Raw genomic sequence first — 26166 nt, 5'->3', positions numbered from 1 at the left:
GAGCAGGAAACAAAGATTCCCACATTGTTCATCAGATCGTCATCCACTGTGTGTCTGTGTGTGTCCTGAGGTGGTCATGTTCCCCTGGCAATCATACTTACCTGCCCTTTGACCTGGAGAGTTGTGAGTGGCCCTTTGTTAACATGGTTGAGTGCATGTGGGCTTATAAGAGGCTGAGGAATTCAGATAGATGCACTTTCAGGCATAAAAATGTTAAGAATGGAGCAGCACCCATCATAAGGAGGAATAACTGGATACATTTGTCAGAAGGATGAGCATTCAGGCTCCACGCACCATCATGCTTGTGCTGCTGTTGAGTCTTCATTTTGGTGAGCAGAACAAATATTTCTTAGCTAATTTCATATTACTTCATGTTTCAGTGCTAGAATGTTTATACACCAGTTTGCATCTACTTCACTGACCAGTATGCATTGTGTACAAGATTAGTTGAATGAGTTTGACTGCTGCATATAAATCAGCTACGTTTCAGCTAAGAATTTTTAAAGGCCGCAAGTGATTTCAGTGTTCTGTCAACTTTAACTCATAGACGATTCAAAATATCAAGGGTGGGAATCAAAGGGCTGTAAGTGAGATTTTTCAGACTTTAGAAAAGGACCAAAAGAACAAAAATGCTTGTAGTTTGCTCTGATTCTGTTTACTGATTTCCAGCTTTAGATCGATAAAGGATTTACTTGTGCACTTTGGGCTGAAAGAAGGGCTCACTCAGAGATTTCATTTGATTCATATAAATCTCCATTTCACTCAGAATGTCACTTGTGCCCATCTGGATTTCACCCCTCGATATGAAAGATATGAACGTTTGGTCCCGGTTAAAGAGGCTATGAGTCACAGGCCCCTGGCTTACGTAAAATATGGTCTGTTCAGTCCCAGGAGACTCAGCGCCTGTCTGAGTCACACTCTGCTCTGATGACATGTGCGCTTACGTGCTTCTCACATGTAAAACTGGTCTGGGACTGTCTCACTTGGAAGCCAGAATCTCCAGACTGTTTCAACTTCGCGTTGCTTCAACAAGAACAGATCTTTTCAAACAAATAAACAGCTTATAATATAGACACACACTAAATTACCATAGTAATTGAAAATGGGTGAAGGGAAACCGTGACATGGCTTGAGTCATGATGCCTGTTCATGTTTCGATGATAAGAGCGGTCTGTTCATTAGATACGTCAAAACATTTCACATGTGAAATAATGCACCACAGAACATGCCTTCAAGATCAAACCACTCTTCTGCAGACATACTGAGCTAATTTCACACACCAGTATCACACAGACCACCAGGAACGGGGACTCTTGTCAGGGGTGAACAGAGTTTCTTCTTGTCAATCAGCATATAGTCAAGGCATTCAGCTCGGCGTCTTATTTTCAAATCAAATATGAAACAGGACCATACACACACAACACTCTGCCACACACACACTCACCAATCACACTTAAGATGGTCAAAAGCTGCTCAGCTGCCCTTTTAAATGATGCTCCCACTCAGAAAAGTTTCATATTTCTGAGTGCGTGCTGTTGGCTGTGTCGATTTTTTTTGCTTACAAAAATAAATATGCACGTTCAGTTATTTGAACAAAACCATTGTTAAGCAACAATATATTAATGCTATACTGTGCACTAGCATGATAAAAAATGAATGTGAATGAGCATGCAAACTTCAAACATGCGTGAGTGTTTTTCACTTTTTCATTCTTGGAAGAATGTGTTGATCATTGTGCCTGCCCTGACATCTAAACATCTGTTCAGCTCTTAGCAACACATCTGTGTTCTGCCCAGAAACAAGTGATCTAAACACAGACAAACTTCTAATTGGTAAGTTTAGAACTCTCTCAATAATTATTTTCTGGGTTTGTGTGTATGTGTGTCTGTGTGAGCAAAAAGATATTTTTTTGTCCTACCCACAATCAAATTCCTCTGCAGGGTGCAGGAGAAATATTAAGACTCAATCATACCAACAATTTAGAGTCAGTGTGAGGTGTGTGTGTGTGTCTTATTAATAAAACTTGGCACAGCACTGTTGTTATGAGTTTATTATGTGTCTATGGTTAAACAATCACTGTGATAAATGTTGCATACATGTAATGCCCTACGGTTGGAGATCTGTTTGGTCCATTTTGCAACACTAATTTAATCAATAGTGAAACTAATGAAATGTTAAATCAGAAAAACACACAAATAATTATTTTTAAAACGTGAAAGGGTCTCTCCCAACACCCAATCCAAATGAATTATCTACAAGCAGAAAAATATTACATTGCTTTACATTTGCCATACATTTACATTTATCACATGCCCTTATCCAGAGTGCCTTACAGTCAGTAGTTACATGGACAGTCCCCCAAGTGTCTTGCTCAGGGACACAAGTGGGGTTTGAACCTGTGACTTTGTTGTCGTAAAAACAGTGCATTTGTTTCCACAGGTTGTATTGCATTTTGCATAGTATTGCATGTGTGTGTGTGTGTGTGTCTAGGTTGTGTAGGTGTGAGGTTCTCCTGGTTGAATTATGTATATGACAATCTGATGGGTGTGGTCCTGTTCTCTGCTCGACTGCGCTGTGAAACCACCCTCTGCCCTGCCCACCTCAACACCTATGGCTGCCATTGCACCTACAGTGAGATGACCAGGGGGAGCGAGAGTACAGACCCCCTGGATAGGTACAAAAAAAACAAAGCCCACATATTTCTAGTCTTTAGTCATTGATGTGAAATAATTCTAGACATAAGAATGTCATAAAAATACTTTAAAAAGTGGTTAATCTGGGAACAAAAGAAAAACAAGTGAATGTCATTGCATTATCATGCAATACTTATCCATGTAAGCATGTAGTTTACTCTGTGTTTGTATCTTTAAATCAAATGTGGTAATCATATTAAATCAAAGGTGGTTGTAGCCTAGTGGGTAACACACCTGTCTATGAACCAGAAGACCACAAAGTCACAGGATCAAACCCCACTTACTATCATTGTGTCCCTGAGCAAGACTGCCCCTGTAACTACTGATTGTAAGTCGCTCTGGATAAGGGCACCTGCTTAATGCCATAAATTCTGTCTTCAAAACAACAGGAACCATAGTAAAGTGTCATGAGCACCTGCTGCCATTTAAACTTTATACAACAGTGGCCATGTATTGGCACAGCACAACATTGTGGTCTGGTTCTTTCTGGGAATTCATTCCTCTGCAGAGAAATGAGCTGCACCCAACTTGCACTTTAACAGTTATTATTTAGATAAACACTGAGCATTCATCACTACAACACACCACTGAAACAGTATAAAAAATGTTTCATTCAAAATCATGCAGGGTTTGTGCATGACCACCATCTGAACTGAACTTCATGAGACCTATATTGTAATAAAGTTCCTCTGACATGTTGAATGAACTGTGTGAGCTATAAGTCACACAAAAGATGCATATAAAAATACAATATTTCTTTATGATATGAGGGTTTGTAAATGTTACAGGCCATCCCACATGTACACACCAATCAGCAGGAACATGATTTGACTCATTAAAGTTCAGGATCTGGAAATAACACACAAATGCTCACATGCTCATATTGTGTCATTTATGTGTGGATTGCAGGTGCTGTCTGACCCATCGTCGATGTTATGAGCAACTTAAGGGAATTACCTGCCGCCAGAAAATTCAAACACACACCGATTATAGCTGCTCTCATCTAACAAACCTCAGCTGTGGTAACACAAATGCTCTCCCTCTCACACACACGCACACACACATGCAGTGATATGAGCTTTTTCCTCAGTAGCTGTACCATTGAAAGCATTCTCTGATGCATTTGGTTCACAGAATCCCCTGACTGGTGTGAGCAGGCCTTTTGTGAGTGCGACCAGGCTGCTATTGCCTGCATCGCAAACTCCTCCTACCAGGCAGGCATGAAAAACCACTGTCCAATCACAGAAGAGAAAGGTAATGCCTAATGAAGACTTCTTAGTTGTGTATTGAGAAAACCAAAGCAATTTTCACAAAATATATCCATTCTGTTTGCTTTTATAGTGTGTATTATGAAACTGACCAGATCATCTCCCCATCATATGCACTAGCATAGCTCCTCATCTGAAGGAGTTTGTTAGGCAACAAGGAGTGATATTAAACAAATGTTGGCATTATCAAAAATTAGCATTTTACATTTCATATAAGAAAACAAAAACAAGCTCAAACAGCTAGTAACAGTGATAACAGCTGATAACAGCTGATAACAGTGTCTTTATAGCAGTAACAAGAACTGCAATAATGGATAGTGCCTATATTTCACAGTGTTGATGTCCTCATTTTTCTAAATGAGCAAGCAGCAGCATTTATGTGGGGGGACATTCATATGGATGAGACACAGTTGAACCGACCTGGGTTACCCATTCACTAACAGTGTCTACATTAATCAGTTTTTACCACTGGACTTTACTGACTACACTCCATAGAGTCCAGTGGTATTGCTTTTCAGTGCAAATGTTTAAAAAAATCAGTTACAAAAAAATCAGTTTATTTAATCAGTTCAATTAATTGATTACATGAACATGATTTAAGACAAAAGCTTGCTTTAATTAGGAAAGTGTCCACACTAGTATAGCCGAAGGCTCTAACCATAAGCAGTTCTCTCAAAGAGAGTCTTTGTGTACAATCCCCTCTACAATGAACCAGATGAAATAGCATTTGAACACTGGATTAGAATTTGAAGTTGATTATGTTGTCAATGGAAGACAGAAAAAAACAAAAACCTTTATTTTGCATTAATAAGATGTTGGGTCACAGCTGGATTCTCAGGGTGCTATTACAGAAATATCATACAGAATTGTCAAACATATCAGTGTTTCCTTTCCATTTATGACATTTGGGATATTTATTATAGGAATAAGCTGTGGACAGTGAGTGCATATTTATATCTGGATGACATGATTGCTATTCATGTCATGTGGATGCAATTTAACACCTGAGGAACCATTCAACATTTATGTGACATAAAATTGAAAAAACAAAAGATGGTATTCTCCACTGCCCCCTTCTATTAGGTTATTCTTGCAACACCATTGTGCCTCCAAACAAGAATAACAATTTTAGAAAACAAAAATGGAAAAAGCAGTGGCCATATTCAAATAAAGTCATTTGAACTCTCTCAGGATTATATGGTTCCTAATTAGTAGCCAGGGAATCCCTATATTAAGTAATGTTTTATCACTGAATACAATTGATCAGGCACAATCACTTTGTACTCAACACAAGTAACGGTTCAAAAAATGTCTGTTTCATATGTAGTCACATTCTATTCCTTATATTTTCCACTTGTCTGTATTCTATTTAAAGATCACTGGCTTGCATCCTTTAGGGGATCCTAGTTTACACTCACACAGGCATTCGGACTTTTATAAGCTCTTTTCTTCGCTAGTGCCACTTTGACCACAACCTATATGCCCCCAACTCACTCATCAAAAGTGAGGATGTGAATAGTACAGGTGAAGCTCTCTGGTTCATTCCAGTTCACATACGAACCTATTAGATATCCCTGCAGATTGACACATTCTTCCAGAGGGAAAGACAGAAATAAGTTATAGCCCAAAAAAGCATAAAGCTGACACATACTGTCAAGTGGTAAATATACCACTTCCTTCGCTAGCCAATTACAGTGTGACCTTTACCTTCAAGTGAGCACAGCGCATGCTGAAAAGTAAGTGACAGAGAAAGGACGGGAAAAAACGAGGGATGTGGGTGGAGGACTCATACGTTTGAACTTCAGGAGGACGTTCCACAGCTTATGACTCAATCTTTAAGCTTTACAAGCATCCATTGGCATTCTAGAACATGTGTCACTGTCTCATGCTTTCTGTTCCAGCAGCAGGGGTGGAGCTTTATCTGGAACTGCCTGACATCTCCATGGGGATGAATGCTGACGGTAACGGTCCCCTGCATTTAGGTCCCAATTAAAAGTCGCTAATTGTACAGAAGGTTTCATTGGAAGCAAAAATAATCCACACTGTACATGACCTTAATCACATACACAATGCTTGAAGATTACTCAAGCATACACACTTTGAGTGCGGATGCTGTGTAAAAGTTTATTTTGTCTCTGCAGGTCTGCATCTTAATGAGTCCCTAAATAACAGTTCATATCAGTCTCCAAGCAACCATGCCTCACCTAGCATCAACCCAGCACTCCTCAACATGACCAACTTCAATGAGACTTTGGGGATAGATGGGGATATTGAGTGGATGGAGGCCTCTGAGGGTCAGACCGGTATGCAATGGAAAACTATTTATAAAGCCGTAAGTCCTGCAGTACAGTGACAGAAAGCGATGCTTCTATGTGTTTCTCCTGCAGATATGGAGGTTGAGGAAACAAACATAACCGATAGTGCTTTGGGATACTCGCCGAACGGTAGGCCTCTAACTTTATATTGCTCAACCACGTTATTATCTTGTGATTTGTGACATTGTGTGATACATGATAATATGTTACTATGAATAAGGCTGAAACGAATCATGAAACTCACCAGAGAATTTTCTGAAAATTGCTTGCAGATGTATTACAGTCAAATTGGCATTATCAGGTTGAACCAGAGATTTTAAATTTGAGGGTCACATAACCACGTAGATTTGAGGGATGTTGTACATTCTTGTATGTTGGAAAGAACAGTGGCTTTTGTTTGTTTAAGCTTTACAGTACATGCAATCAATTTGCTAATGGAAATGCATGTTCTGACATTTCAATATGGTGGCAGTGGTGGCCTAGTGGATAAAGGAAGCGGCTCTGTAATCAGATGGTTTGAATCCCGATCCGCCAAGGTGCCACTGAGGTGCCACTGGGCAAGCACAATGTATCCCCACACAATGCTCCCCACAATGCACACGGGCGCCTGTCATGGCTGCCACTGCTCATGAAAGATGATGGTTGAAAGCAGAGGACACATTTCGTTGTGTCACCCTGTGCTGTGCTGCAGTGTTTCACAATGACAATCACTTCACTTTCAATATGGCTTCAGTTGAGCATATTTAGGTAGCATGCAAGACAATAGTATATTTATGAACTATAGAAACAGATAATGATTAAATGAAAATAACAAGTACTTTGAATACACCCACAAATCAAAACCAGGAGAGAGAAAAGAAGAGAGAAATGACAAAAATAAGTAAAATGACTAAAACAAACCCCAAAACAAAACAGGATAAAATATTTTAAAAAATGACAAATCTCTGTGGTCAGTGTGAATAAAGAAATATAGTAATTAAATCATAAACACCAGGCTAGTCAATCTACTAATGTCCCATTAAACAGGAGGAAGATACTGGAGAAGAGGGCCCCAAATTCTCCAAAATTCATTAGAGGTGCCCTTCAATGACAACCTAATCTTTTCCAGTTTTATTGAAGAAGTCAGTGCATCTTGCTTGGAGGTAATGATGAAAAGACCTCAAACAATGCACAAAGGGCATCAGGTTCTATTTTCTCATTTACAATTACGGCATTTAGCAGACGCCCTTATCCAGAGCGACTTACAACATGCTGTCATGTTACCATCAATGTAGTAATCAGTTCTGGTTCACTAGGACCATGAATACAATCATTTTACATAAATCAGACTATAAGAAAGTTAAGTCTTCTTCTGCCAAGACGAAGAAGAGTCTAGATGGGTGTATTCCTCTTACCTTCAGCGATGGAGGGCCCAGGCGAGCAGTACTGGAGGGTCGGATGGTGTGAAGTGCAGTATGAGATATAATAAGGGCTGTGAGGTAGGATGGTGCTACCCCATGTTTGGCTTTGTATGCCAGCATCAGTATTTTGAATCTGATGCGGTGGGGGGCAGCTACTGTGAGCCAGTGGAAGGAGCGTAGCAGTGGGGTGGTGTGGGAGAATTTGGAAAGGTTGAAAACCAGTTGTGCTACTGCATTCTGTATGAGTTGTAGAGGCCAGATGGCATTCAGAGGTAGACCTGCAAGGAGGAAGTTACCGAACAGTAATCCGGTTGTGAGATTAGTAGGGAGTGAACAAATATCTGGCCTGTGTTGATAGATAAGGGCGGATCTGTCTGATACTGTAGAGAAGGAATCTACATGAGCGGGAAACATTGGTGATGTGATTTGAGAAGGAGAGTTGGTTGTCCATAGTTACTCCAAGGTTCCATGCAGTTGTAGAAGGAGAGATCTGAGAGTTGTTCAGTTAGATAGCAAGAACCTGCTGAGGTGTAGAATCTGCTGGAATGAATATTAGTTTGGTCTTGGTTGGAGTTTTAGGTGATGGGCTGCCATCCAAGATGAAACATCAGTCAGACATTCAGAGATTTTGGAAGCGACATGTAGATCTGAGGGAGGAAAAGAGAAGATGAGTTGTGTGTCATCGGCATAAGAGTGATAGGGTAACTCATGTGAGGAAATAGCCTCACCAAGTTTTCCCCTCCCCTATCAAAGTTGTGATATCAAGACCTCAAACCAGAAACTGATTTCAAAATGTCATCCAGCACAGGCTCAGCAGGCAACTGCGGGAATGTGGGCAACGTACTATGAAAAAACAATACACCTGCAAATATCTAAAAAATAAATATATATGAAGAGCATTATCATTAAGTTGGGAAAAGGATATAAAACATTACAAATATATTTCAAAACTTTGAAATTATTAATGCCAAAGATTGACCACATAGAAAAGCCAATGTTGATTACAGAAGCAAAGCATGATTGGCAGAAAAGGGGGGCAGAAACGGAGAAGGACTGTAGGCCAAAATATGACCTAAACTGATTCCAAATTCTGAAAGGGGTTTTAACCTCAATGTTCTTGGTACTAAGTGCTACAGAACACTGAATGGGAGAATGAACAAATTATATTGGCTCCATATTTGCCTCCATCATCAACCAAGTTGGATAACAATCAAAGGTCATGTATTGACTCCAATACTTAAAATTCATAACATTTGGAGCCCAGTAATAAAATCTAAAATTTGGCAGAGCCAACCAAAAAGATTACAGAAGGCAAATTGGGATCATAGAATTGAGATATTAAATAGGTCCATCTCAGACCTCAGGTGATCACCTCTCTGGAGACCACATAGTCCTGTCACATTGCCCTGAGGTTGGAGTTGAAGACACCCTGCTTGTGCTATTAAATCATAACCTTGTATTTGTAGCAAAATCATGACTGCCTTGACTTTTGAATTATCTTAATTGTCCATCCATCCATACCTAATATCATTCAGGTCATATATCATATCATATATCATTTCTAATTCATTCAGGTGATGACTGGATGCCAGAATACCTCAAAACACACCAGCCTCAGTTCAGCACCAAACCACCCACACCTCAGCCTGAGTTCACTTCATTCCAGCAATCCCACCTCAGCATTTACTCTAATAACACCCCAAAGACAGAGAAGGACTTAGTCATGGTACACACACAACCAAACACAACACACATATCTTCAAATATAGCAAGTACACAGATTGTCCAATTTCAGTCCTCTCTAGAAGAGGAGAGTGATGAGGACAATGAGGAAAAAACACCGATCCCCACCAAACAGAACACCAGTACCACTGTGTCCAGTAAAACAACACTGTACACTAGTCCAGCACAGACCAATGAGACAACATTGTATACCAGTCCAGTCTGGAGCACATCAGATTCTCATGAGGAGGAGAAGGACAATGAGGGAAATGATGAAAAAATCTTATTACACCTCACAACACGCCCTTTGAATCTCACCTCACAACCAATCACCAACGTACCAAGTGTGACCAGTAGTAGTCTTGAATCCAGAGAGACTGGAGTTCAGGTGCCTAATCTAGAGCTTCTGCCTACCAGCTCTGAAGAAACTGGGAATGATGAAGACCAAGAGAGTGGTGAAAGACACACAGTAAAGGCATCTCCACTACCTATAATCCACCAGGACTCATCTAATGAGGTTGAAAATAAAGATACCATTCAAAGTCAACCCACAACACATACTCCTGCTCTAGCAACCCCAATTAATCATGAAGTCACAAGCACAAAACCAGGAGTACTTCAATCACAGCCACCCTGGAAAGCCACAGAACACAAATCAACCACATCACTAAAACCCTCTCAAACAACAACCCACCTGCCCAAAAATGCAATAACAAGCACAACCCACAAAATGGCAAAACCACAGAGCACCTCACACAAAAGCTCCTCACTAGCCCACCACACCTCCAAAGGCCCAGTCACAACCACCACAAGAACAACATCATGGCCAACCTCCACCTCAGTCGCAAAGATCTCAGTGTTCAGTACTGAGAAACCTGCCAGTTCAACCGCGAAGGCCCCACCTGTAGAACAGGTCACCACTGATGAAGAGGATGACATCTCAAAAGATGAAGAGCTGGATCCGGAGCCATCAGACAGCTCCCAGGAAATGGATGGAGGGGGTATGAATCCTTTACGTCTGTGCTGTCACACATCAAATACCAGACCCATTGGTTAAAACTCCGAATTATTCCTGCAGTACAGACAATATAATTCAGGGACTCAGCATTTATTTGCTATACAGATAAAGCCTATTTGATTAATTGATTGCTTTCAATCAGTAAAAAGAATGGAGGGCATTTAATGTAACTGCGTGGATGCTCCCGCCTGTGTGTGAGGCAGCAGTGTCTGGTAATAACATGGTTAGGTCTGATGCGAATGTGTGTGCTTGACCTTGCCTGCCCAAGGCCCTCTGCTGATCCAGAAGAGGGCGGTGCCGTTCTTTGCTCAGTCATTACTGGAAGGAGCAGGACTGGATGAGGTGCAGCCGCACGAAGGTGAGACGTAGTAGCAGATATTCTACAGACGCTGCTGTATAAGGGAGTTTATTGTTTTCCTATGATTAAAAAGGTTTGTGTATGTGTGCAGAGTGCACTATGTCCTTCACCCAGTTCAGCCCTGGGGGTGTGGTCTTGAGACACTTTCCCGCTCTGGGTCAGATGTTGCACTGTCTGACTGGCCGCTGTCCACAAGAGTTCCAGTATTACGGCTGCTACTGTGGTCAGCAAGGCAGAGGACCGCCTGCTGACCAGCTGGACCGGTAAGACACGTTGTTTCTCAGGGGAGACACAAAACCACACACAAACATTCTACCCAAATTACAAAGCAGCACATTATTTGGTCAATTTATTTGGCAAATTAGCTGACATTTACATTTGACTCGTAACTTGCCCACAAAATAAAATGTAAAGTCCTGAACTCTGCTGACAATTGAATAATGCTGATATGTTGCTAATCAATATTAATGTACGAAATGCCAAGAATACTTAATAAAATTGCTGTTTGAACGTTATGGCAGTATGAAATGCACTGTGAGCGCCTGGATTATGCACTCACAAAAAATGGTGAATATTAAGCAATGCACCCTCCTCGTCCTACATTGAAAACCTAAGGACAGGGAGCAGCAAACCTGCAATCAGGATGTTGCAGCTGTTGGAAAGGTCAAGGTCAAGACATCACATTCACATGCTCTCAGCCAGGAAAACTGCAGGTACTTTGGCAGATAATAACTGAAGTCAAATGTTGAAAGTAACCAGCATCTTAAAAGCTGAAGCTGTCAGCAGCTGAAAATATATACATTATGGGAGTTTATTCTGAAGGCACTAGAATAAGATCTAGCACAGGGGTTGGCAACCCGCCGCTCTGGAGCCACATACACATTTGGCTTTGGCAAATAAAAAAAACAAAAGAATGTTATCATTTATTGTAGTTCAAAATTTCAGTATTATTGTTATTTTTGTAACTTAAAATATGCATCACAAATGGCCGATATGCATATATGCCTGGCAGCTCCAACAGAGTTGTTAATCAGTTTTTGTCAATTAGAGTAGCGTTTCAAAATGTGAAGCCTCTTGGGCTAACAGTTGTTTGCAATGTTTAGTGTTTAATTAGTTTCATATGTTGACTTTAAGCAAGTTGTGTAGAACTAGCATAGTGCCACTAAGTTAGGGTGACCAGATCTCCAGAACATGTCCAGCCAGGTTTTAAGACTTGTCTGGGTGATTAAACATCCGTCACATCACCGGATTCCACACACATATTCATTCTGGTAATGAAACGGAAAAAAAACTGCCGTTCTGGTGGCATTAAACTGGCCCCCTCACACACTAGTCTAGTTCTTTTATACATAGCATAAAAGTAAAAATAATATATGCAGTGTTATCATTTTACATTTACGGTTTCCCCGTATGCTGTCTACAAAAATGTATAAATACATTATAATTTTTCTTAGTCTAGCACCTAACAATCTCTGAGCATGTTCTTCACTGACAAGTCTGAGCCTTATCAGGGCTCTTAGTTTGTAAACTCAATATTCTATAGAAATCGAACGAGAATTGCTGGTGTCTTCCTCTTGTAAGTCGCTTTGGATAAAAGCGTCTGCTAAATAAAGTAAAGTAAAGTAAAGTCTTTTGTGGAAATAAGGTTCCAAATGGCTCTTTGAGTGTTAAAGGTTGCCGAGCCCTGATCTAGCATCTCCAGAGTGTTCAGATTCACTGCAGGTTTGGTTTGGCCGTGGATGTGTTCCTGAGACAATTACTCTAATAGTAGTGATCCAACTGGATGGCTGCATTGGACTTGAAATCCAATGGGGTCTCCTCATGGAGGTTCAAACCCTGCTCACACCCCAGAGGGTATGGATGGGACACTCGAGTGAGTTCAAACCATCCAGAATGAGAAGAAGGGTGTATGAGAGCTGTTCGTCAACCCAAATAATGCTCGCCTTCTGGGTGAGAGTTCATTCAAACCCAACAAAAAGGGCTTGGTGGCGTTCTCCTCACCAAGATACAGATGACTGGCAGCGTCTTGTCTCATATGTATTTATGTATTTCATGAAATGTCCAACTCAGACATATATTTCAAAAGCTATCCACTCTTATATCAGAAATATTACATTTATTTTTGTGCCTTTTTCATGCACCAAGACATCGACTCCTGTATTTACATTTAACTAAGGGCTGATAGTAATGTCCTTCACACCCCTCCTCTTCGCTAGGTGCTGTTTTCTTCATCAGTGCTGTCTGGAGCAGATCCGACGCCTGGGCTGTGGGAGGCAGAGGAAGCTCAATGCTAAAGTTAGCTGTGAGACTGGAAGAGCTTACTGTGAGCATCTTCAAGGTTTTCAAATTAGACCACTAGCAAATAATTTTGCCAGACCACACCCATAACTTCTGTTCTCCGTTGTGGTGCAGGCGTTGGCGTGAGCGTGTGTGATCGTCTTCAGTGTGTGTGTGACCGCACAACTGCTGAATGCATGGCCACTGCTCAGTTCAACCAGAGCCTCCGCACACAGTGCAACGGACCACGCCCAGTCTGCCTGCACAGGCCACGCCCTCCCCTATCCAGTGAAGAGAGTGCAGAAGAGCGGACCAGCGACTCCTCCAAGCAGAACTCTCAACACACGCCTTCAGCTCACAACCAACAAACACACAGTAAACAAACGACAAAGGAGCCGCCTGAAGATGAAGAAGATGAGGAAGAACAGAACAAACAGGAGGAGGAGCCAGATGAGGAAGAAAAATAAACCACCTATGTTTAATCCATTGAAATTCTTGCTGTGCGGTGAATGGTGAGACCTCAGAAGGTGCTGACGCAGCCGCCGTGCGTCTGGCCTTCAGAGACTCCTGCCAGTCGCTACTGCAGCCCCCTTTGATATGTCTGCACTAGGAGGAGCGGTAATAACATTTGCGACAGATTTAATTTGGAGGCCACTGATGTCTGTCAGTGGGATGCTGCTGATGAGTGAGACATTTTGTGCCAATAGCTTGTGCAAGTATTAAAAATGCACACAAAAAAAAAAACACACACACACAGACACACACTCAGAGCAGAGTGGGACAGTGATGCCTCTGACTCATTCTGCATTACTCATAAACAGTCTCACCCCCAGTGTCCGTTATACCCATATGAAGCAGACTTCAGGGCCTAACAGCAATTCAATTTAATTAGAGCTAGTTTAGGCTTTTTTTTTAGATTATGTTTTAGATTGTCGTAGCTGTGTTGTATTCCTCATTCAAAAATAAATTCTTTTATGGTTCTAATGTGTGATTTACACTGAGCTTTTTACATTGTACATAGGACAATAAACTACTTGAACTTGAATATATATTGTTTTAAAGTACAAAGCTGGTCCACCTTATCTGGATGAAGGGGCAAGTATGTAAAAATCACATTGTGTACACCATAAACCTCACTCAGTCAATCCACCTTGCTATCTAAGTCCCCCATTGCAGACGCCAGGACAAGTAATGGCTGGATATCTTTGGATAGCAATCCGCTTAAACCAAAACATCATAACCATCTCGCTACTGTCGGTGTTACTGATGTGATGAGATGCTGTTTAGGCAGGGGTTCAACTTATAATACAGCTGATCAAGCAATGGCCTGATCTGCTGTGGCATCAGTAGATGAAAAATTTTGGCCTACACACTGGCAATCGAGACATTTAAATGCGAGGCAGGGGTCAGAGAAAGGAGGGTGGGCTAAGGCAGAGATCCTCACCAGTGAGGATTTGCAGTGAACAAAAATGTCACATTTTTATCACATAAATTTTCTGTATGACCTACACACACACACACACACACACACACACACACGCAAGACAGGAGCCAGAGGAGTTGGATATAAAATCTTTATTACAATGTATTACATTTCACTGAGTAATGGCCACGAATATGTCTGCTGTCACCAACAGGACAGTCTGATAAAAGCCTAAGTGCTCTCAGAAACAAAAATAAATCAGTACATTATATCCTACATTCATTTGATCAGCGCCTGCAACTGCGGAACCTGTCCACCGAATTTTAAAAGTTCTCTACCTGTCCTACATTAATTGAACAGATGACATGCATGGAATTAAAGTGCAAATGATATGGTCACCATGGCAACCACTTCTTATTGATATGCTCCCCAGTGTGTATGTGTAATAGAATACAACTGTTCTAACTCCAGCAGTGAATCTGAGAATTTGAGTGCGTGAGCAAGCATATCCCAGTAGAAAAATAGTTTTTTGCACGCATGCACCAAATGTGCAGGGAAATCTTTGAAATGAATTCCCCATTGAAGTCAACAGGATCCCTCTCAATTACACACATTTGATCCAAGTGTCAAAGGTCACATGCACCCCCAACAATCACCTTCTATTTGAGTCCACAAAGCATAACAAACCTCCTCGGATGACCTCTTTCCTCCCTCTTTCATCTTATTCCAGTTCTCTCCCCCTTTAAACTTTTCTTTTCCCCCACATTGGCATCGCCCATATTTGAAACTCAGCCATTTTCTAATTTACCCACAGTGCCCTGCAATAGTATCAAGTGCAGCAAAATCAGAACTGTGTGTCTGTATACAGGTGTACAAGATAATGTATGGATTGGCGAGATTCGGTGAGTGGTCTAAATCCTGACACAGTGTGTAAAATAAGCAGCACTTCACAAATTATTAGCTATAATCCAAGACGACTGCAGCCCTCAATTTTCAGCACACAGATCTCATTCTATTCTAACATCACATGAGATTTCAAAAGTGCAGAATGAGTGGAATACCACGGCTCCAGCATGAACACAAATACACGGCTCATTTCAGACACACACATGTAATAACGCACAAACATTAGGAGGCGCTGAACTAGTCTGTGCTAAAGACACTGGCCACATGAAGACTGAGAAAGCTTAATGTAAGCATTAACTTGTACTAGTGAACATTTAAACACTTCTGTCTCTGTTTACCGCATATCTAAATACAGTTCACTCATATCTAAATATACTCTTAGTCCTATGTGTGAAGATTATAAAAAGCGTCTATGAGGCTGATGATGCAATCATCTGAACATCATAATGTTTATCAGTAATCTGTAATCAAATATATGTACATGCCTCCATCTTATGCTATCTCTCTCTTTCTAACTAAATTTGCTGCAGCTGTTAAGCGACTAAAAGCTGCTTTACAGAGTGGAGAGGAGGCCACACACACACTCTAGTAAACACAGAGGTCAGGGAATTTAATCTCGTAGACAGGAACAGACTGGTAGGGGGCGGGGCCAGATGTCACAGAGGAAGAACCAGATGGGCTGGGCGGAGGTCTGTAAATGCAAACAGATAAACAGTCAGACACACAGAATGTAAAAAAAAAAAAAAAAAAAAAAACACACTGATGACAGACTGCAAGGAAAGTATCAGGTTTTGCTGGTCATTTTGGTTAAAAACGTAAGTACAATGACGTATGCTCACAAACACACATGCGCAAAAGCCAGTGGTCAGTGTGACTAACGTGTGTTCGTTTAACAACTGACTGCTGTGAAAGCTTATTGTTCCCAGATGCAATAATGTTTGATTTAAGGCAGGGAGGCAATGGCATACAAACATGAAGCCCACAGCGCTTCTGCCGACACCATGAAGAACAGAGGCCAGCTGGGTCTGATTCAGCCACCAGAGCACAATGGCTGAGCGGAAGGGGTCATTTTGTGTGTTTGTGTGGGTGCATGCAATCATACCCATAGAAATCATCTGCCTCTGGGGAAGAGATCAGACAAATGGATCCTAACAAAACCAGGGATTGTGGATGAATGGTCTAAAAGGCCTTTTAAATGGATAGATTTGTTTGTAAAAGATGATTGGCTTAGTCACCTTCAAAGACCAAAGCACATGTGTGATCGCAAACCAACTGCATCTCATATTCATGTGACCAGAAGAGCTTTCAAGTGCAGAATTCAGCAGCACCACCTCCTCTCTTTGTCTCGAGCCATCGGCCATGTCACCCGTCAAAAAGCTTCAACAGTTTCACAAAGCGTTCAGGTTTACTGCTCCTCTTCAACCCTCCTGATAATTTAGGTCCTATTTTATCTTTCGGATCTCCTTCACAATCCCCTAAAGAACAGAATTCCATTCCTGGGGGGCCAGGTTACATCTGTTGGTGACCTGTTTAGACTTCCCTTCCTAATAACATTAGTGACTCCAATAATCTACCCTAATTAAACTGTGCTCCAAGAACAACTGTAATATTTTTGCATATCTGTTCATTAACATGGTCATTAGCGTGAAGGCAATTGGTCATTAACAGGAATGAATTAAATTTATTATAACAGCACCAATGATTTTGTGGCACATATTAAAATATTTATTACATTTATAAAATTATTTTATAAAGCTGTAGGTCGAAATCTGGTGGACAATGGTGAATTTAAGACTAAAAAAAACAAAAAACAAAACAGTGACTCCCGAGATGAGCATAAAGAAGTGCTGAAACAGGTTACCTGATCGTGAGTTCAAAAATCTGTGCCAGACGGTCATGGAGCATGTTGTTCTGAGAACCACACAAAAAGAGAAAAGGTTCATTTTTACATATTAAGTGTGTGTTGTGTACAGAAGTCACTCAAAACTAGGCAGAGAGTAAAACATATAAGCACACACAAACTACCTTGGACTCGCAGTGAGCAGCAATTTCCTCAAATGGAGCTTTCTGGAACTTTTCCATCACCTGTCGTCTCCTCTCCCGCTCCTGCTCCTCAAGCCCAGTGGTGTCTGTGTAAACACACAAACACACACAAGAAGAAATAAAACTATGATTGCATGATCTGTAGTTATGATTTCTTCTATGACACTCACCAATCGCCTTCTTCAGGGTCTCAAATGTAATCTCCTCTGCCAGCTGAGACTGTGACATACAGACAGACAAAATTAATCAGGGTTGGGGTGAAACTGAATCCATGGAATAGTGATGCTTATAGAAAATACAAAAATTATGTTACATTTTACAAGGCAGTATTTAGAAGTATTTTTCTACAGTTTGAGAAAGATGTATATTATTATCTGCTTCAACGTAAAAAGGCAATCAAATAAATGTATATAAAAAATTGATATCATGTCAATATCACTGACAAAGGCATTCAGAAAATATGTATTTTAAATGTATTCTGAATACACTACTGTCTATTGAAACAGAATACATTTAAGGCAATGTATTCGGTATTCAGCAATGATTTCATTTTTGCCCAGTCCTGAAGATAATGGTAACTGTGTGTGTTTTGGGTACCTTATCAGGCAGGCTGTTGGACAGAATGTCCACCTGTAGGGAAACTGTATCCACAAAACTCTTCCTGCGAGTCAAACGATCTTCATCTGAGAAACACATATAGTACAAGACCTCAGTCCCATTCTTTCATTGCGGTAACCAGGAGCCAGACAGACAGATATCTACTCACCAGACAGAAAATCCCAGAGACAGCAACAATAAAAAAAAAACAAAAAGAACACACACATATACATACATTCCAGTCAACAGACAAACATTTAACACACAAATACAAAAATACATGACAGACAAAAAACAGATATTCAAGTTTCTGGGTGGAGTAGGGGGGTGGATCAACTCTAAGTAATGCCCATCAGTATCTGAAGCTGATCTACAACTCCCAATGGTCAGAAAAGCAAAACTACAAATCCCTCACATCCATCACCGATCTACAGCTCAGGATCTTAACAGCAGCAACTTGAGCTTCTACTGGGTAATACACACAAGTGCATGTGTGCTGTGCACAAATCCTAAACCAGCGCACACACTACAGAGGCAAAAGGGACGTGTGTGTACCTCTAGAAGTCTGTCTGCATCTGTGAAGGATCTTTCCTACTGTGTACAAAACTAATCACACACACAGTGAGCAAACAGAAGAGCAGAAGTTAGTACAGCATGAAGGTACATGCTAACACAAAGAGACACAAGTGGTTAGTAGAGACAGAGGGACAGCACATACAGCAGCTCCCACATCATGAGAGACGTTGTACCACCAGGTACAACTGCCTGAATGACTCCTACACCCCTACATGACAGGTCGGTGATGTGCATTGAACAGGACATCTGCATTTATTTATCAGGTCATGTTTCTTGGTAGGACTGTGTGTATAGATGCAACTGTAAGGGAACCTGCAGTAGACTACTGACCTGTGACCTGTGGCACGTAAGGAACACAGAGGCGCTCCACATTGTAGCCTGACCCACCCAGTGCCTCAGAAACCTCGCAAACGCTGAAATACACACCCCTGTCTTCACTCTGCAATGCCGCTGGCAGCCTGCAACACGCAGATGCATGCAAACACGTGCACAAAAACACATGCACAGTTATCTTCCAGATAGAAGAGATTACAGCTTTCTCATTTAATCCCTATGGGACATTCTGGGAGAAAATATGATTCCCTTTCCCAAATACAAGGCAAACACAAACAAATACAAACTCTTATGTGCACATCAAAACTCATAATAATCTTTATGTTAATCTGAGATTAGAGATGATGATGCATCCTCACTTTATTTAATTTATAACTGATCTCCTGATCTCAAAAAACACTCAAACCCAGGAGGGTTTGTGCTAAACACTTTGTGTGTGTGTGTGTGTGTGTGTGTGTGTGTGTGTGTAAGACTTACGGACACTTCTCACGAAACACGTGCTCAGGCAGGAGATAAGGAGCCTCCAGATTCCTCAGCTCAATTACCTACAGGAAGAGGACAGCAAGGTAAGAGACAGGAGGAGAGAAATTGTTTAGAGAAGGGAACGTATATGCGTACAGACACACACATATACACGTGTTAAATATGTGCTAAATCAACACATATGGAAAATAAATAAACAAAGTAAAAACTTGTCTTTGTAAAAAATAATAATAATAATAATAATAAAGAGAGGGGGCACAGTGTAGAAAGTACAGCTGAGACCAAATTATTAGCCCCCCCTTATCAAATTGTCAAAACATCATTCCTGATTTCTCTATGAAGATGACAATTAACAACAGTATATGTTTCCAAAAATCACAATGTCCATTAAGTTTAATTAGAACAACATTTATCTCTTTTAGTTGACAGCCCCACACTTGACCCTTCTGCACACAAAAAAACTCTAGGAGAGAGAGAACAAAAAAGGGAAAAAAGGGAGCCTGCAATTGGTGTCAGTGCAGGGTTGGTGATTTTTTACAGCATTTATCAGACGCCCATATCCAGCGCGACTTACAATCAGTAATTACAGGGACAGTCCCCCCAACTTAGGGTTAAGTGTCTTGCTCAGGGACACAATGGTAGTAAGTGGGGTTTGAACCTCGGTCTTCTGGTTCACAGGCGAGTGTGTTACCCACTAGGCTACTACCATCACCTGGTGATGATTTGTCCAAGAAAATAAATGAAGTCCAACAGGTGTAGAGATGTTCATATAGAGAATCTCAAAAGAATTAAATCCATGTCCAGGTTTGTGTGTAATACTGAAGTTATCATTATAAATTACTGCGACACCACCTCCTCTTCCTATTAAGCAAGGTTGGTGTACATAGCTGTATCCAGAAGGGCTAGACTCATTTAATGCTAAAAATTCATTTTGTTTTAACTAGTTTTGGTCAGGCACAGTAAATCAAACCCCTAATCTGTAATAATTTCATTAACAGGTATGAGATCTAACATTAAATAATACTATTCTTACATCGGAGGTGCTGGAGTTACATTCAGTAGGAATGATAGCAATGGGTAATAACTCCCCGTCTGGGCTCTGTTTGGGATCTTGGTATTTGTTGAAGGCCTCTCCCTTTCTTCGCCAAACATAAGCAACATCCATGTGCCCCAACAGTTTAGTCTCATCAGACCAAAGCACAGACTTATAAAACTCATGCAAATCTTTCAAATTTTTACCAAAAATTTACCAAAACTACTAAATAGCATTTGGTGAATGTTTGACTATCAAGTTTCATCAATGCTGTAAACATTGGGAAGAAGTTAAGGAAAATGTCTATAATTCCTTGTGGGCTAATAAATTTGGTCTCAACTGTTTTTTAAAGATAAGTGTAAACACTTGGCAAGAGTAGTACGAACTCTGCAAATATCTGCAGTGAAGAAAGTAAAATAGATTATAGTGGGACTTGGCATTCGGCGACATATATTATGCACAAAGTGAATATCTTATTTGAAGTTGATCTTTTGAAATCAGAACAAAAACAGGAAAGCATAAGCTTTTGATTGATTTGACAAGGACCAAATCATGACGGCTAGATGGCTGGGTCGCTGCAGCTCTTGTTTCCAGTCTGCATTGGTTAGGACTGGCCTGTGATATTCGATCAAATACAAAAGCTATTTTAGATTGAATCGCAAAAAAAAGATGTCGGAAAATGCAGTGCATCACTGTTTGTTGAATATAAACAAATAAAGATGATGCTCTATTCTAATGAACCACCTTTTCTGTATGTATTCTAAAACATTATGTGGATGGCACCAGGATGCACTATGGAAATAAGGCAGTGTGATGCTTTGGACAATGTTTTGCTGGGAAATGTACAGTCACGCCTCCATCGTATAGGCGTGTATGTGTCATAAAAATAAATAAATAAACAAATAGATTAATAAATAAATAAAATATTTTCTTTTTCCTCAATGTTAACAAATGAATAAATAAAACATTTACTTTCACTGAAAGGTTAAATAGCTGTGTGCGTTTTACCTTGCTGACGTGCTGGCAGAGCCCAGGGTTGGCAATCATCTGACTCAAGAAGTTCATATAAGCAGCAACCAAGGACAGAATGCCACAGCGGCAGAACATGGGCAAGTTCTCCTCGTTGACTAGAGCCATATCCTGAAGCCAAACAAAGCAATAAAAAAACAAGGTTTTGCACCATGGTGCACTATGGAAATAAGGCAGAGTGAAGCTTTGGACAATGTTTTGCTAGGAAGCCTTGGGTCATGCATTGATATGGCTGTTACATTGACAAACACTGTTGCTGACCAAGATAAATAAATTCGTTATAAAATTCATATGCACTTAGGAAAACACTGGATTCAGGTGTTGATTCACACTTAGTCTGTTATAGAAATGCAATACATAATATATAACTATAAATTGCACATCATAAAAAATATAACATTTAAAATATGGAAGCATTAGCAATTCTGAAAAGGGGCAGGCAACTAAATGTCAGGATAATTATACAGTTATAAAGTTCAAAAACTGTATTTTTATATTTCCTGAATCACATTTCCATCTCAAAGCCTTTATATATATGGCTGTACTACAGGGAGTGCAGAATTATTAGGCAAATGAGTATTTTGTCCACATCATCCTCTTCATGCATGTTGTCTTACTCCAAGCTGTATAGGCTCGAAAGCCTACTACCAATTAAGCATATTAGGTGATGTGCATCTCTGTAATGAAAAGGGGTGTGGTCTAATGACATCAACACCCTATATCAGGTGTGCATAATTATTAGGCAACTTCCTTCCCTTTGGCAAAATGGGTCAAAAGAAGGACATGACAGGCTCAGAAAAGTCAAAAATAGTGAGATATCTTGCAGAGGGATGCAGCACTCTTAAAATTGCAAAGCTTCTGAAGCGTGATCATCGAACAATCAAGCGTTTCATTCAAAATAGTCAACAAGGTTGCAAGAAGCGTGTGGAAAAACCAAGGCCCATGAACTGAGAAAAGTCAAGCGTGCAGCTGCCAAGATGCCAGTTGCCACCAGTTTGGCCATATTTCAGAGCTGCAACATCACTGGAGTGCCCAAAAGCACAAGGTGTGCAATACTCAGAGACATGGCCAAGGTAAGAAAGGCTGAAAGACGACCACCACTGAACAAGACACACAAGCTGAAACGTCAAGACTGGGCCAATATCTCAAGACTGATTTTTCTAAGGTTTTTTGGACTGATGAAATGAGAGTGAGTCTTGATGGGCCAGATGGATGGGCCCGTGGCTGGATTGGTAAAGGGAAGAGAGCTCCAGTCCGACTCAGACGCCAGCAAGGTGGAGGTGGAGTACTGGTTTGGGCTGGTATCATCAAAGATGAGCTTGTGGGGCCTTTTTGGGTTGAGGATAGAGTCAAGCTCAACTCCCAGTCCTACTGCCAGTTTCTGGAAGACACCTTCTTCAAGCAGTGGTACAGGAAGAAGTCTGCATCCTTCAAGAAAAACATGATTTTCATGCAGGACAATGCTCCATCACACGCGTCCAAGTACTCCACAGCGTGGCTGTCAAGAAAGGGTATAAAAGAAGAAAAACTAATGACATGGCCTCCTTGTTCACCTGATCTGAACCCCATGTGGTCCATCATCAAATGTGAGAGGAGGGAAAACAGTACACCTCTCTGAACAGTGTCTGGGAGGCTGTGGTTGCTGCTGCACGCAATGTTGTTGGTGAACAGATCAAAACACTGACAGAATCCATGGATGGCAGGCTTTTGAGTGTCCTTGCAAAGAAAGGTGTCTATATTGGTCGCTGATTTGTTTTTGTTTTGTTTTTGAATGTCAGAAATGTATATTTGTGAATGTGGAGATGTTATATTGGTTTCACTGGTAAAAATAAATAATTGAGATGGGTATATATTTGTTTTTTGTTAAGTTGCCTAATAATTATGCACAGTAATAGTCACCTGCACACACAGATATCACCCTAAAATAGCTAAAAAATAAAAACAAACTAAAAACTACTTCCAAAAACATTCAGCTTTGATATTAATGAGTTTTTTGGGTTCATTGAGAACATGGTTGTTGTTCAATAATAAAATTATTCCTCAGAAATACAACTTGCCTAATAATTCTGCACTCCCTGTATTGTTATGGTTTCCATCTAAATTCTTGGAGGTGATGTTTTTGAAGTTGATGTGGTGAAAGTAAGTGGACAAGTGTAAGAATCTGAGGCATCTTGACAAGGGCCAAAGCTCAAAAACTAAATTAGATCTGCAGTCTGATCTCTGGTACCAGTGGCCATGCTGACCCCCATTGTCTTCTGAAAGCCCCTTAAATGGGAAAGACTGCTTCTGAAATGTATCATGGAGCAATGGAAGAGGATGACCTGGTTCTTAAGAACAGACAAGTGCATTGTTAATTAACAAGATGGCAGCAGCACATATGTGTGTATGTGTGTGAGAAAGATTAACCTGCAATGCCAGAGACAGCCGGATGACATCAATGACAACATCCTCATTGGCCAGCTCAATTGTGATGAGTGCAAGAGCTGTGAAGAGCAGCTCAAAGTTCTTCTGTACATTGTCCTCCTCCTTACAGCCCAGGTAAATGTGCCTGTAGAGTTGCTGTCCATGCTTCATGCATGCACACAGACACAGACACACACACACACACACACACACACACACACACACACCAGCCTGTTCATTACTGATGAATGCTTAAGTAGGCCATGGAAAGGTCAAACATGAAAACACATTAATTACACATAAATTAATCAATAATGGCAGCTAAAGTTGTCAAAAGGAGCTGCAACACTGCTTTTGTTTCCTTTGATATAGCAATATGTATATTTAAGATAATGATTTTGATGGAAGTTGTAATTAGTGTATGCAGCAGTACCTCTCCAGAGTCCAGCAAAGTGCTTCAGTCTGATGCCTCAGCAAAACTCAGTGTGTTAATCTGTTAATGACATCGTGTTTTGTGTGTGTGTATACCTTTTTCATAAATCCAACATCTTGTTTGGAGATCTTTTCTCGTTTGATCTTCAGAGCAGCCACATTTGGAATTATCCTAATGAGTGACAACACTGAAGGTAACCAAGGGAACCAAGCAAATGCTCCATGAGAGCTGCAGGTGCCTAAACTAACAATGAATGCATTTCTTCTTTACATTTGAATTGCTCTCACCAGTTTCTCAAACATCCAGTAGTATTTCTGCTCCTTCTGTATACTAATAGTGACCGTGCACATTGTATTTACAGCCTACAAAGAACTAGGGCTGGGTGAGGTGACAAAACAAAAATAAAGAAATACTGCTCTCTTGCTAGGCAGTTCCAGGTTGATTCCCTAGCATGTTCTTTTCCTGACAGGTTAGGCTCATAGTTTTGTAACTGAAAATCTATAGAAACCGAATGAGAATTTGCTGGAGTCTTCCTCTTGTAAGTCGCTTTGGATAAAAGCATCTGCTAAGTAAAGTAAAGTAAAGTAAAGTAAAGGTTGAGAGGATGTGGACTGACACCTGAACAAATCGTAAAAATAGAGTGCACACTACAGACTCTTCTAGAACTTGAAACAACTATGGAATTGTTAATGTTTCACATGTTTCCAGTTCCAATATCTACCTGTACTGGTTTACTGGGTGGACCAGCAACTTGGAGGATGCACAGATGTATGCACAACTTGTAATATGGAAGATGCACAGACGTATTATGTCAATGGGGCAACACAGCGAATAAGTCTAGTAATTTTATGTCTGTGAACCCATGGTAACCATTGGAAGTATGCAGGAAAATGTTTGCTTTGTCTGGTCGAGTAAATATGCCAAAACATGATAATAAAAGTCTTGTAAATCAGTTTGCAAATAAGTATTTGCAAAGAAATTATCACCCAGACCAAAAAATACATTTGCTTTTTACCTTATTCCACGTAGTTTTGCTCGGTTGTCGTGGCGATCAATGATGTTGTGTAGGATTTCAAGGACCAGTTGCCGCAGTTCAGCATCCTCCATCAGTGAGATTGAGCACAGTGGCTCCAGAAATGCAGCGGGCAAACCAGCAGACATGGTCTTACATTTGAAACCTGATGTCACCTACACAACATTTGTTGTGTTAAAGACATTAGCGACAGCAACATTAATGTGCAAGAAGATATTGGTATAAGCTAATAAGGAGACATTAGTATTAGTCATTATGAGCACATCAGCTACAAAACATGGTGGGGGTGGTGGTTTAGCATTAGCAGATAAGAGGATATTAACGGTGTCAAAGCACAGATGCCGCTCGGCTCAGAGAGGAGTGAGGCCTAGTCATCAGATTAAAACACACTGAAGTAGCCCAGCTCTGTCAAGTGGACATCCAGACACCACAGGTAACCATAACAACAGTTAAGAGCCTTCTTGCATCATTCATCAAAAACAAGATGATGTCAACAAAACAAACAAATAACAGCCGTGATTAACACTTATGATAACTTTTAAGTTTCCCTACCAGTGCACACCTCCACCCTTCCTGTTACACATATGTTTCATTTATGTTTTATTGTAAAGACATAAAAGTGTAATATTTGTTTGCAATATTTGCATATTGGTTCAGTGTATACTTGCAATATATACTTGTAGCAGTCGCTTAAGCATTTCACTGCATATCATACAGCGTATGACTATGTATGTGACAAACAAAATTTTAATTTGATGTTGACACCCCACACACACACACACACACACACACACACACACACACACACACATTCTTAAAACTT

The 26166-nt window shown here is 40.5% G+C and overlaps 2 protein-coding genes across 8 annotated transcripts in view; one reads left to right on the top strand and one right to left on the bottom strand.

The window, feature by feature from the left end:
• The first annotated feature begins 255 nt into the window (after positions 1-255).
• oc90 (otoconin 90) lies at positions 256-13905 on the top strand. The gene is made up of 13 exons (XM_028978054.1): positions 256-329; positions 1767-1832; positions 2491-2674; positions 3603-3715; positions 3828-3947; positions 5863-5922; positions 6103-6264; positions 6349-6405; positions 9251-10399; positions 10685-10774; positions 10866-11037; positions 12991-13097; positions 13187-13905. Exons 1-13 carry the CDS (start codon positions 272-274, stop codon positions 13516-13518), a joined length of 2670 nt encoding a protein of 889 aa, XP_028833887.1. The 5' UTR covers positions 256-271; the 3' UTR covers positions 13519-13905.
• A 706-nt stretch (positions 13906-14611) lies between these two features.
• The window catches only part of efr3a (EFR3 homolog A (S. cerevisiae)), a 46038-nt gene continuing 34483 nt past the window's right edge, over positions 14612-26166 (bottom strand). For 5 of the 7 annotated variants that reach the window (XM_028976059.1, XM_028976060.1, XM_028976058.1 and 2 more), the window contains 12 exons: positions 25326-25498; positions 24406-24481; positions 23881-24042; positions 21454-21585; positions 19407-19474; positions 18927-19054; positions 18576-18626; positions 18021-18100; positions 17594-17642; positions 17406-17509; positions 17242-17291; positions 14612-16071 (listed from right to left, as the gene is read on the bottom strand). In XM_028976059.1, coding sequence (XP_028831892.1) covers positions 15966-16071; positions 17242-17291; positions 17406-17509; positions 17594-17642; positions 18021-18100; positions 18576-18626; positions 18927-19054; positions 19407-19474; positions 21454-21585; positions 23881-24042; positions 24406-24481; positions 25326-25498 — 1179 coding nt within the window. In that variant the 3' untranslated portion in view covers positions 14612-15965. Of the gene's footprint in view, positions 16072-17241; positions 17292-17405; positions 17510-17593; positions 17643-18020; positions 18107-18575; positions 18627-18926; positions 19055-19406; positions 19475-21453; positions 21586-23880; positions 24043-24405; positions 24482-25325; positions 25499-26166 lie in introns of all 7 variants that reach the window. The other 2 variants (XM_028976061.1, XM_028976063.1) reach the window with 1 other exon arrangement.

The sequence above is a fragment of the Denticeps clupeoides genome, chromosome 4 (assembly GCF_900700375.1).
Source record: "Denticeps clupeoides chromosome 4, fDenClu1.1, whole genome shotgun sequence".
Lineage (NCBI taxonomy): Eukaryota > Metazoa > Chordata > Actinopteri > Clupeiformes > Denticipitidae > Denticeps > Denticeps clupeoides.
Note: the sequence above shows the minus strand (reverse complement) of the source record. Positions and strands in the feature narration are given on the sequence as shown.